The sequence below is a fragment of the Ixodes scapularis genome, unplaced genomic scaffold (genome assembly GCF_016920785.2).
Source record: "Ixodes scapularis isolate PalLabHiFi unplaced genomic scaffold, ASM1692078v2 PGA_scaffold7__128_contigs__length_106722199, whole genome shotgun sequence".
NCBI lineage: Eukaryota > Metazoa > Arthropoda > Arachnida > Ixodida > Ixodidae > Ixodes > Ixodes scapularis.
The window spans coordinates 48,346,505-48,359,405 of record NW_024609882.1 but is presented as its reverse complement, the minus strand read 5'-3'; the positions used below and the strand labels follow the sequence as shown (position 1 = coordinate 48,359,405).

The window sequence follows — 12,901 nt, the reverse complement described above, 5'->3', positions numbered from 1 at the left end:
AAGGTTAAATTTAGAGGGAAAACACTAATTCAAATTTATCATTTGACCATACGCTGTTTTGCACAAAAAAAAAAGTGAACAGTTGGTTTGAAGAGAGATCCAGAGAAAAACTCCGAAAGCATGAAGTACTGCATACGCAGTACTTCATGCAGGCAATAGGCAATATTTTCAGGGAATATTTCGATTGTACGTCTTGTTTATAAACCGAATGACCACACTTAGATTTTATATCAGGCGTCGGTCGGTTTCTGCAGTTTACAATGTAAACCGGACTGGTGTGTAACTCAGTGGTACTTTATTTTACGCCTCTCTATCCTAAATTGAGTTTTATGACAAAGGATACGAATAGTTACCATCTCGTAAGAGTGAAGTTTTTACGTGAACAATGATATAAAATTTCATGCTAGGTAAACCCAGAAACAAAAACAATATATATCTCAGCTCCGAAACTTTAAAGTGACTCTAGTCACTAGCAACATGAGAAATGAAGGGCTTAGTGAGTTCCAGGCATTTTATTATTACTTCGCAGCCCTTACGACCTCAGCATTTGACAATGAAATGACGAATGACAAATAACGGAGCAAAAAGGCCACTCCCTGGGCTTCTTAGAATGCCACAGATTATAAAATACACCTGGTTTCGTTACATCCGGGTAATTTGTTTCGGTATCTAGCATATTAAGAAACGTGGGAGGTGGTCCGATTGAAACACGAACTAAAGTTCTGAGCCCAAGGTATCAGCAAAACTCAGTTACTTGACACATGTAAACAGAACTATAGTTTCCGACAGCCTAAGAAACTAAGGATGTCTCGCATTCTATCAACCGATTGCTAGGGTCAATAACATTGCAACATTAGCATATAAAAGCACGCACCATATCCGTTCACAAAGAAAAAAGCATTATCAAAAGGTCCACGCTCAGCATTTTTTTATGCTTGGAGTGACTAGAATGTCGGTGTACCAAAAATACACATGGAGGTACCTTTTTGTGTACCTTTCTGTGTACCAAAAAGGTACACGAGCGTAGGTCCCGTGTCGGTCTTCTGCTTTGCGTCCTGTCTTTTTCCCACTGTATTTCACAATGTCGTTCAACGAACCAACCAAGCAAGCTACCCTGTTAACAAAAAGGTGGTATTCAGTTTATCAGGGAAAGCCAAAAGTTCATTTTAGACAACAAATGGAACGAGATCCCCAAGCATAGCGCAGTATCGCGATACAAGCGACAGATCGCAAATGTATTCCACTGAAGAAATACAAAAATATGTTTGAAAGGTTTCTTTAAACAGACATGCAGATTCTCGAAAGTAACCTTATCACAAGGACCACTCCCAGCATTTTTTAAGCTTGGAGTGTCTACAACTTCCGTGTACCTAAACGAACTCAATATGTCCGATGAAAAATTGGTTGTGATCCAAATGGACCTTATCCCGTCAAGTTAAGAAGCTCATACTGTGACTAGACGTGAAAAAAATGCTATGTATGAAGGGACAATTATAAAGCTCTTTCTCTAAGAGCGCACCGCGTTTTCTGGACCTAGTCGAATTCTGAGTTTCGTCATTTGCCGGGATCCTTGTATTGCTCGCCCTGTACAGCTGTCTTTGTGTTCTGCAGAAATGTGAGTTTACATAATGTATTCATTGTGTACAATGTTACGTATCGAGTTATCTCACTTCCAGCTGGGGCAAGTTCCACTCACGGGTCATCGGAGATTCAGCAAACCGGAAGTGAGGTCCCTCTGTACCGGAACCTCTCTATTCTGCTTCCGGTGGGTGTATCAGTTCTGGTGCTGGTCATTGTCCTGGCGATGGTCATTGTGTGCCTACGGAAGCAGAACGACGTGTACAGTGCAACGGGGACTGTCGAAGAAAATCACTTAGGTGAGCTGACACCTCTACGAGCCTCTATAAATAAGTTAGCATAATAAAACACAAGCGTTTTCCACGACCGTCAGCAATGAGTGTGCACTGCTACTCCAACGGTTGGTGTGTCAGTGGCTAACAAGCGAAATACTAGAACTAGCCGAACCTAACTGAACATAGAATAACGTAACCTTGCCTAATCTAGGTTAACATAACCTAATCTATGTTAACCGAGCCTAACCTACCCTACCCTAAAGTTGACTAACATAAACTAACCTCATCTATCACAAAGCTAACTTAACGTGAAATATCTTAACCTAGTCTAGCTTAAATGAACCTAAACGAACGTAACCCTAGGCTAATACCCGTGCCACACGGAAACTCGAATGCCATTTACAACGAATGACATTTGTGTGATCGGCGAATCAGCTCGCAATCTGTCGCGCGAAGAATGCGCTACGCCCGGAGTGTCGTGCACTGGTTGGCCGTCCGCTCAAATGTCATTTGTTGTAAATGGCATTCGAGTTGCCCGTGTGGCATGGGTATAACCTAACCTTGCATAAAATAGCCTAATCGAACCTAGCCTAACCTTACCGAACCGAACCTTTTCTAACCCACCATAACCTAACGTAACCCAAGCGCACCTAACTGATGCGTTCCAAATCAAATTGAGTTAATCTGAACCGAACATAGTATAACTTGTCCTAACCTAAAGTTACCTGACCTAACCGAAGCTGACCGATCTGAACCAAGCCAATCCTAACTGGACCGAACCTAACCAACCAAACCGAACTGAATCAAATCGAGTCAAACACAGCCTAACACCTCACCTAACCCAAAGTAACATTTTTTTCACCTCACATAACCTTATCAAACCTAGCCTGACTAAACCCAACATAACCCCCCAACCAAACCTAATCTAATCTCAAGTCTTGAACCATTCAAAACAAAGCAGCTCGCTTCATGCGGAATCATCACTCACCTGAAGCTAGTGTCTCCTATTTTAAAACTAACATGAAGTTCTTCTCTTAGAAGAAAAAATATTGTGTTTTTTCACGAGGTCTATTACACATATTCCAATTTAGTTTATTGCCATTCCGTCAAATTCCCATCGCCCAGGTTAGATCACTCATTTGAAATTGAACCACTTTGCCGCCGCGCTCACATTTATAATATGTAACCTTTAACACTTTGCATTAACGACTGTAACAATTTACCCAACCATAGTTTAACCAATCTCAATGAACTTTCATGTAAATACCAATACAAAAGAATTGTGCAACTGCTGAGCCTGATTTGTATTTCATTGTATCATTGCAGGGCAAAGTTGTCAAATCGTTTTTCTTTGTGTGTGTGTTTCTTATTACCATTTCACTGAGAATCTCTTACTCGACTGCAAGCCGGTATCCCTTCATTGTGTTTGTTTTGTTCACTTTTTTAATGCTGAATGATAAGATATCTGTTTTCTGTGTTTTTCCCTCGTGTAATGCATCTTATGGATTCCCTCGAAGAAAATAAAATGCAATGGAATGAAGCATACAAATATTACACATTCTATGGAAAATTGTGTGTGATGCCTGCGTTGTTTATATTCTTGTTTCAATGGGGGACTAAAATGAACAGGCATAGGTACTATAAGAACGGCCCGTGCGCCGGCGTTTTCAGCTAAGAGAGCGAGCCCATCACTATGATCTAAAGCGCTTGTTCAGCAAATGTTGTGGTTAAAACATTAATTTAAATAAAACCTGATCTGTTCAGAAAATACTGAACAAAGAAAACGCCATGCCCCCTGTCTCAACGAAGATGCCGCTTTTGGAAAAAAACAAAACAAAACAAAAAACGTGCTATTTGTCCTGGCATTTGTTGAGCGCGCCCAGTGGATTCCAGCGATTAGTGGAAAGCGTTCTCTGAGTGAAGGTATCTGAATATATATGTTTTAACCTCCTTAGACTTTTTTACCTTCTTGTATCTAACGGCTTTATTGTGTGGAAATATTTATCGATCCTATCTCAATAACCAGCAGCAATATGACATCAATTTAAATAATGATTTTGCATTTCTCATCCTGTATCCTTCCCTGCGTAGCCACCTGCGCAAAGAAATTTGAACGAACGGAAAATTTTAGTTCAATTAAGATTCTAAATAAAGTTTGTTCAGAAGAAGGAAATTACTAGTGGGAAACTATTAAACTAAAAACTAGGACATTCTCTGGGTTCATTCAAAAGGGGGCCACGAGTGTTTATCTGTGATTCTCTTTAACCCAGGTTGCTTTTATCAGAGTGACATATACTTTATTTTACCCTCATTGAATTCTAGATACATTTATAAGAAGTCAATTTTACTTTGTGAGAATCTCCGTTCACAAACACGTGAAAAGGCCCGTGTTCATATTATATGTATGGCCTCATTCAATAACAGCACCGCCGTGATGTAAGCGTCATGAGCTGATACCACCAATTTCAGCTCCATGATCTCGGGAGCTTTCGTTCTTCAAAAATTTAGAGTAACATATGTCGGAAATAAAGTTCTCAAGAGACCCTTAAAATTTGCTCAGGCAGACTTTGGTGCGATAACAAGAAAAGGAAAATAATCTTCGGGGTGCAATTCTTGAAATAGCATCTACTAACGTCGCATGGAGCCAGGTATGCGCCGTGAGAGGAGCTTATGTTTAATAAACTGCCATCAGCGACGTGCTCCTTTCTAGCTTCCAGGCATGTATACGTGCTCGGTGCATCAAACGTGTACGCAGATTTGTACTCCAAACATATCGTTTTCAAAGCACCACAAAAGCAAACGCTCGCCTCAAGAAATATTCGTGCAATGGGCGAACACTCGAATATTCATTCGAACATCACAACAGTCAAGCAGAGAAACGTCTCGCGTCGAACTCAAAATTCGCCGCTGACGCCACGTCCTCCCGCGTGCAAAAAGACGCTTCACGTTTTTTTTTTTCTTTTTGCATGATGCTTTTTTTAATGGTTGTTATGTTTTTTCTCGATCATATTTTTAGCTTTCGAATCGCGTCCCCGAGAAATTCTGAAGACAATCCCTTAAAGTACAACGAAGTTGACGCGCCTAAAAGAGGAGCGAGAACCCCATTTTGAATGTCATTTTAATTTTGTCAAAACTGAACAAGGTTTCTATTTCTCCGGGTATTTTAGAGGATAAAAGGATGTTGTTTGAACATCGTGCGAGAGTCGCTGAATATAAACAAAGCGGCTCACGCATTCTGCTACCTGAAAAGCACGCCTCCATCTATCTTCGTCTATTTTCGTACTTTTGGAGTCAGGAAGCCGTACCGGTGACTATATCGTGCACGACGAAATTTTATTCCAAGCGTGTGGCACGTCCGTTGCGTCCCCCCAGTTATTTCGGTTTGTGGATGCTTTCGAGAATGCTTGGCTTTTCCATGCTTCCAAGCACTTTACAAAAATTAGTTTTGTAAAGATACTCTTTTGCCAGAGGTCTACTTGGTAATAAATATGTATGGCCTTTTTGTCGCACAAACTTGATATGCTAAAAATTCAGTTAAAAATTATTTATTTTTTGTTTAATTATTTTTTTAATAAAATGGGGTAAAAGAGAGGTAGAAGCAAAAGCTGCCGTCCCAGCTTGACGAGTCACCGCCCCCCCCCCCCCCCCTCTCTTTTACCCTCACGAATCAGCTTTAGAACAGGACAACGTCAAATTTAAAGGGCAAAATTCAATTCAGTTATCAAATATCTTGCAGAATATTAGAAATCACTAAAACAATGCTAAACGCGGAAAGATATGGACGCTATAATATTTTGCTTTTGACTTCAATATCCACTTTTTAAATTAAAGCAATGCGACTATAACCACCAAGAACGATCTGTTGTTTTTTTAGTGCGAACTACACATTGAATGCTGAAATAGGCTCCAATTTTATCTAAAAAAAATAACTTTATAATCTCGTTGTGTTTTGCCGCTGTTGTTTGTAAATATTTGTGTTTTCCGGTTGTGGTTTATCAGCGTTCAATCTAAGCTAAGAATCATTGGGTTTATGAGCATCTGTTTCTTGTATATCAGCTGGAGCACTTTAAAGTAATCTAATTACTTAAATCTTTACTATGATACATTTCTGAAAAAAATTGCCTTTGCATAAGTCTAGCGGGTTTCCACAGAAGTTATCATCAAAGATGCCGAATGAGTCCTTTTCTTGCAGGAACATTGCTTGGTTGTGATTCATCTCACGTCATATATGAAATTCTCGAGCAGCATAAAAAAATAATTGAGTATTTTTTGAGCCAAGCTTGGAATAGTCTATGAATTCTACCTAGATGAGAATGCCTGCGCGTGACGCCGTCATTATTCTACCTCATGGGGCCAAGTTGCGGCAAGCATGCTGCAAAGATGCGGCAAAAGATACGGGAAACATGCGTCCCATGCACCAAACAGGCTGAAGCTTGTTGGGAGTAACCGCACCGGGGCAGGCACGTCTGTCGAAACGCTGACGACCGAATCGCAAAGCAAGGAACGCGCGCATCACAGATCCCGCCGTGCCTTTCTTACGTCGACGGAGACCATACGGTAAAAACGAAGACAATGGAGCAAGTAAAATGTCGTGCTCTTTGCCCCCGATCCGTCTTTCACGTCTAATTGTATTTTGAGCTTTTCATCATGCGCAGGAATTAATTAGTTATTGGAAATCACCTCCTGGGTCCATGTTATGTAGGAAAGTGATCTTCAAGAGTGTATTTTTTTATCTTTTAATATGGAGGGTGACAAGCTAAAGTGAATGACAGATCAGAAACGTATGCGTGCTTTATTATGCTCATCATTCCTGCGCGGTGGTATGTTCTCCGGCGTTATGATTGTCTAATGCACCGATGTGTTTTAAATATTTGAGTGATACTAAGTTTATAGAGACAGGCCACGCTTCGGCCTTCTTAATCAGCGACTATAGTCTAGAATAGTTGCAGATATGACGTCTGGAGGGACTCAATTAGAACCCCCTTTGTGTTCCTTATTCCCCTCGAGCTATTGTTGAACAGGCAGTCTGTCTATCCCTCTTAACAACTACAAGTAGCTATTTCTTGTGAGTCTAAAATGGTCATTAGCTATGTCCTCGCCAATAGCACATTTGATCTAATGGAGTATTTTGTGGAGCGTAAATACGTCAAGAACGCGAACAGCTCTAGAGACAGCGAGCAGAAAATAAAAATAATATTTTCACCGACAGCTAAAACATAGGGCGTTCCTTGCGATGTTCTCACTTCTTACCTCGAGATATGTTGCACATCCTTCCCATCGGCGCATGCCACAATTTAATTGGCTATGGTGAGATAATAAAATTGTCCGAACTTCCCACGCCCTGCGTTTCTTAAGTTGTGTTATAATATGACGTTTGTTTCGTTCACTGGTTCCTGTTGTTGCAAGAGCGTAGCGTTCTTTCAGCCATTAATTTTTTTTTTTAATTTTATATCTTACAATAATTACTATCATCCTCATCTGATTATTATGTGTGTTCATGAACACTGAAATCGCTTGAAATAATATACAACCACTGGTTGGACCCACACTCAAAGTTTAGTCAGGCTTCTAACAGCAACATATAATTTTTAAAGCGGCAAATAATTTAGTTACGACATAGATAAAAGTTGCATCACAAAATAAAGGCACTCTAAAAAAATCTACACTTTACCATATTAAAGTAGAGGGTAACAAGTTTATGATCTTAACGTTTTTTTTTCTTTTGAAATAAAACAAAAAATATTTCTTCGCGATATTAGAGTTACTTTCTGGTTTCACGTTGCATGGGTTTATCTTCCCAAATTAAGCTACCTTAAACTCAATCAATCTTTGTATATTCAGGTATCGCGGCATATGTTGATAAGTTAAATAGATTGCCGTTCGCGCTCGTATGTCGTACCAAAGTATTGAAGAAACGTAGAGGAAGTTGGTTCATGTATTACATTCTTTTATTAACTGTCTGGACAAGTTTAGCTTGTACATAAAAGAAAGATATAACACGCGAGCTGATCAGAAATAAGGTTTACTTGGGACAGTAGTTCTTGAGTATCCGAGAATCCTTAGAACCCCTTTTCACATGAGAATAATCGGTTCTAGGTATCTCAAATATACCTGCCACCCGAAGATTCTTCTCATTAACTCAGTTGACTGTGCCCAGACGTGAAATAAAGTGTGCGCCTAATAATTACTTCGAAACGCTCCTCTGCCTTTAGCTAGGTGTAACATATCTAAGGAACCCTTGAGTTCTTGTTATGTTTACCCAACTAGCCAAAAATTTTTATTGGTAGAAAACAAAAGCTAATTGGTGCGGAAATAGATGATACATACTTTATAGACCAGGCGTCGGCAACCTTTGTTAGTGGGAGGACGAGTCGCCACGAAGCCGACAAGGAGTGGGCCGGACGACAAGTCGCGAAGGGAAGCCGGGGGAGGCAGTCGAAGAAGAGGCAAAAAATAATTAAAGATGCTCTCTTCCCAAGTATGGGACGCAGGACAATCCTCATTAGAGGTCAAACCCGGTGTTGGTGGTAACGTGCTTGCCTTACTTATTTCCTTATTTCAAGTAACTGGTAACGTATCCACGTTACTCGTTACTTATTCCCAAGACTTCACAAAAATTACACTTTGCATTTTTTTCGTGTTTTTAGGCGCCAAGCTTTGTGAGATTATGAGTTTTTGGCGCTTTTCATTGCGTTCTCTTGTATTTATATCAAACCGCAAAAAAAAGATCAATTATTTGTGTTCAGTTTTCCATAAACATGTTTCTTGAAATTTGGCGCTGATGCATACCTATGTAGAAACATACATATGTAGAAAAGAGTAACGCAGCGGGTTCATAAAAACAAAAGTAACTAAAAAATAGCGCGCGTTACTTTTTTCGGTAACGGGAATGGTAACGCGTTTCTTTTATTTTGATGCAACGTAGCCGCTATAAGGTTTTTTTGTTTGCAAGTAACGAGTAACGTATTTCGCTACCTTTTTATTTGGTAACACCTACAACACTGGTTGAAACTGTCGTGTGGTTCTTCAATCTCCGTGAGAAAGCTGCAGAGAGGGGGGGGGGGGGGGGGGGTGCTTTTTGATGTTGTGCCGGCGGCCGCATGAAACTGTCTCGCGGGCCGTGGGTTGCCGACCCCTGTTATAGACCATGTGCTTGAAAAATGTAGGCATGTTATATTATGTATGAAAAGAACACTAGAGTTCATAGTTATACTTAATGGTGCCATATTTGATTTGTCATATTACATTGTATTCTTTTGAAAGTATTTGTCTCTATAGTCACAAAAAAGGGTGTGTTCTAGTTTTATAATGGTTCTTGCTTCCTGATTGGTTCATCGGCGGTCTTATCGTTTGATGCCAATATCTTATTGGCTTCGTTGAGATGACTAGTTTTCTGGCGCTCGTCGTGCCCTGTATTTCTTAAGGTGGCCTGTGACTATAGTCATTGGTTGTGGATCCTGATCACGGCATGTAAAAGGAAGTACAGAGAAAAGAGACGCGCTTTTATCGGACCGGGTGAATCAATCAATTAATCAATTAATCGATCAATCAATCAATTCGTATTTTATTGTGCCCAAATCAGCTGGTAAAGCTGCTTGAAGGAGGTAAAAGACAATCACACTAAAATATTTCACACTGGAAAGTGAGCCTCAGTATTACACTTTTCTAAAGACATACAAGGGTTGTGAATAGGTTTATGTCAGGGTTAAAACACTTGTCATACGTGGTCTGCATTAAAGTTAGAAGGATAAAACATTAAAGCCATTTACAACTCACTGTAACGCCGAATTAGAGCACAGTTCTTGAGGAGGAGGAGGGAAGTGAACTGAGGGTCACGTGTTCTCGGGGGGGGGTCACGTGACCTTGGTGGGGGTCACGTGACCTCACGGTTACGCCGACAGACGCCGACGCCGCTCAAGCCGGAAACGGGCGCCTAAGAGCTGCGCTCTAAAAAACCTCGACCGGTTTTCTCGCTAGAAAAGCTATACCTCGCAATAAGTGTGAAGCCGGTGAGGGTGATATCCTAGCGGTTGGGATACAACGCGAGAGTATGAAAATGTGAAGTTACCTGGAACAAAGGATTGTCGAGAAACACACAGTTTATCTATGAGCACACATTCACCTAAGCCCAATATTGCCAAACAAGACCTCACATTGTGGATGCGTGTGGGATTTATATAAGTGAAAAATAAATTCCGAGGGACACCTAAGCACTCCTTATGAGTTGTGAATTCAAAAGCATGAATTCCGTTTTTCCGCTCCCTTACTTCGACAGCAGTGTACTGGAGTGGACGGCCACGCCTCGCTACTGCGAGGTTGCCGAGCGCGCACTCTCGTGAAGCAGCCGCAGATATCCCCCCCCCCCCCCCCCCCCCCCTTGCAATGCCTGATACTAGAGTGGCGACCGAGCGCACGCTCTCGTGAAGCGGCCGCCAACGGCCATCTGGGAGCCTTTTTGGTCAGCCGATGGGAAAAGAAGCATTTCTTTCACGTTTCTTTTTTTTTCGGTTACAGACACCGCCACTTTTGCTTGATGTGATAGTTGATGCTTTGGCATTAAAACTTTTGTTGGCCAAAATATGATATTCTTTTCCTTCTTTCCGGTAATTTTTGTCACTAATATAGATGCCTCATGCGCCGATAAAGTATTTTCTTCTCTTGAATATATTAGACTTAGAAAATGTCGGCTCAAAAATAAATTTCATTTTTCTCGATCTTCTGATTTAAATAACATCATATTCTCCAACTTCCGCGTTCTATTGCAAACATCAATGTCACATTGCCACGCGTGGGATGTGACGCTGACGATTGCGATAGAACGCGATAAAACTCAAGTTTCTAGGATGCATAGGTCATTTACACAAGCCAAAAAACACGCCTTATATATTTTTTTTTTTTTTTTGCTCGAGAATTTTTAGTATTTTTGTCTGTATTTGCTTTGTAAAAATAAAGCACAAAGAAAGTGAGAAGTTCCCTGACTTGCTTGTTTTTGTATCCAGTTGAGGAACACGCTTACTCTTCTTGGCTTTTTCTCGCTTCTTCTATGTAGACGACCCTCTAAGCAAGTGCCGTGGCAGTGTGGACAACATGGGTATGGCCGAGTTCTGCGCCATGAAGCAGCGCCTTCAGCAGCAACAACTCCGCCACAAAGAGGAAGAGGCCTACTCCAAGGGAACGTCCTTCTACGCGTCTCCCGCGCGAAAGCCGGTGCCGGTGTCTTCAGACCCTAGTCGAGGTGAGCTCAGAGGCACCGTGGCGTTTAGAGAGCACGTTCGTCCGCTTCTTGTTGCAGGGGTTGTGGCGACGTCGAAACGCCGAGCTCTGAATGACTGTGATTAAAGAATAGTGGGTATCCCTAGAAGCAAGTTTGCTCAATGAGGTCTATTCACTATCCTTCCAATCGTATAAACAATCTCAGAGCTCGGCGTTCTGACGTCACTACCACCCCTGCAAAAAGACGCAGACAAATGCGCTCACCGCATACCCCAACCTTACAAACAAGACTGCGTTTGGCCGCACAGGGTGTGGGCAGTGCGCTTTCGCAGGAACCGGATTCGCACGAGACGAATCATCTGCGCATGCACAGTGACGATAGCAGCGCCACCGCAGTAGCGTGACATAGGAGAGCCGAGTTAGTGAATACTCGGTTTCACACATGTCCAACGACTGCCGACGCTACGACGCGATCGATCCAATCGAACACCGAAAATAGTGCATAGTCACGGCGCGCGTCGTCTTTGCGCTTTTGCTATCGTAGGTGGAACCAACCACGCTAAACAAACGCGTCGTTATGTGGCGTGTTTTTTTTTTTTTGCGAGTTGATTGGTTAGTTGCTGATACAAAACGCACGAAAACGTCGGATGCTATGACAATGGCCTTTACCGGCTGCTTCATTGGTTCCTTCGAATCGTTGCGTCTGCTGGGCTTGGGCTTGGAGTGAAAATAAGTATAATCCCTAAAACCTGCGGCTAATGTTCGCTTTTTTAGAGGTATACTAAATTTCCTGTACAACTTTTAAAGTCTCTGGATATGACACGATCTGAAAAAAAGCTTGCGGATTCACGGAGACCGCTAACCACGGCGAACAACGCAAAGATTTAAGGGAATCGCAAAGCTAAGCCGCCCATATATCTCAATAATGCGTTGGGTACAGGGACAATGAGCATCGGAACCATCATGCGTATTTTCCCTGTGCCTATCCCCGTTTTGTTTTGTTTAATCGTGTTGGACGAAATCGCGTTCGCTACGTTATATATTTTGTTCGTTGTGGTAGACTGTCTTTGTGTTCTGTAGGAAAGTGAACTCCCACACATTTGTTTTTTTTTATATAGCAAAAATGCTAGTCACAAAATAAAAATACCAACACACCCTCCCAGAAAAGGCATTTATGACGTTGCGACATTTTTTTTTAGTAATTACCATACATCCTTCGATTTTGTGGCTCAGGTATTGAAATTTAAGCATGTTTATGAATGCTCCTTCCTCAAAACGTGCCTTGGGACGTGAATATCGGGCTATTTTTGATTTCTTTTTGTGATGGATTGTTTTTTTGTGTGGTTATAGCTTTTTTATTTTTGGTTTTGAATAAATTGTTACAAATATCGTTTTCTTTTTAAAGAATGCCTTCCTGTTTTTGGCCGTGCAGTCTATTCGTTTTGCCAGTCATTCAAATTTATAGAGCACATCGACAGAACGGCAAATATTGAAAAGGCGTCCAGGCTCTACACCGAAACCTGCTCTGATGGAAAAAGGTGAAATGAGGACTCGGGGCTCCAGAAGGGTTGTGTGGAAAAGAATATATATTATTAACAAAAATATAATAAAATAGCAAGAAGCATTGGAAGCAGAGCGAGCTATATACAAGTCACATAAAGTGAATCACTCAGGTTCCGCTTACAAGGCGTCGCCCGTTCTTGGGAATCACAGCAGCCTTGATCCTGGATGTTGATTCTTCAAGGCGATGAGTCCGAGCAGACGGCAGATCCCCAGCAAGCCTGGTTTCAGCCCTCACAGGCCTTTCGAAGCCTGTTTAGGGTTTAACTTGGTTG

At 41.5% G+C, this 12,901-nt stretch overlaps 1 protein-coding gene across 1 annotated transcript in view; it reads left to right on the top strand.

Annotated features, from left to right (window-relative positions):
• The window catches only part of LOC8027808 (Down syndrome cell adhesion molecule homolog), a 232,735-nt gene that overhangs the window by 208,327 nt on the left and 11,507 nt on the right, over positions 1-12,901 (top strand). The window contains exons 23-24 of the mRNA XM_042286222.1: positions 1,677-1,877; positions 10,903-11,088. Of these exons, the coding sequence (XP_042142156.1) occupies positions 1,677-1,877; positions 10,903-11,088 (387 nt within the window). The remainder of the gene's footprint in view (positions 1-1,676; positions 1,878-10,902; positions 11,089-12,901) is intronic.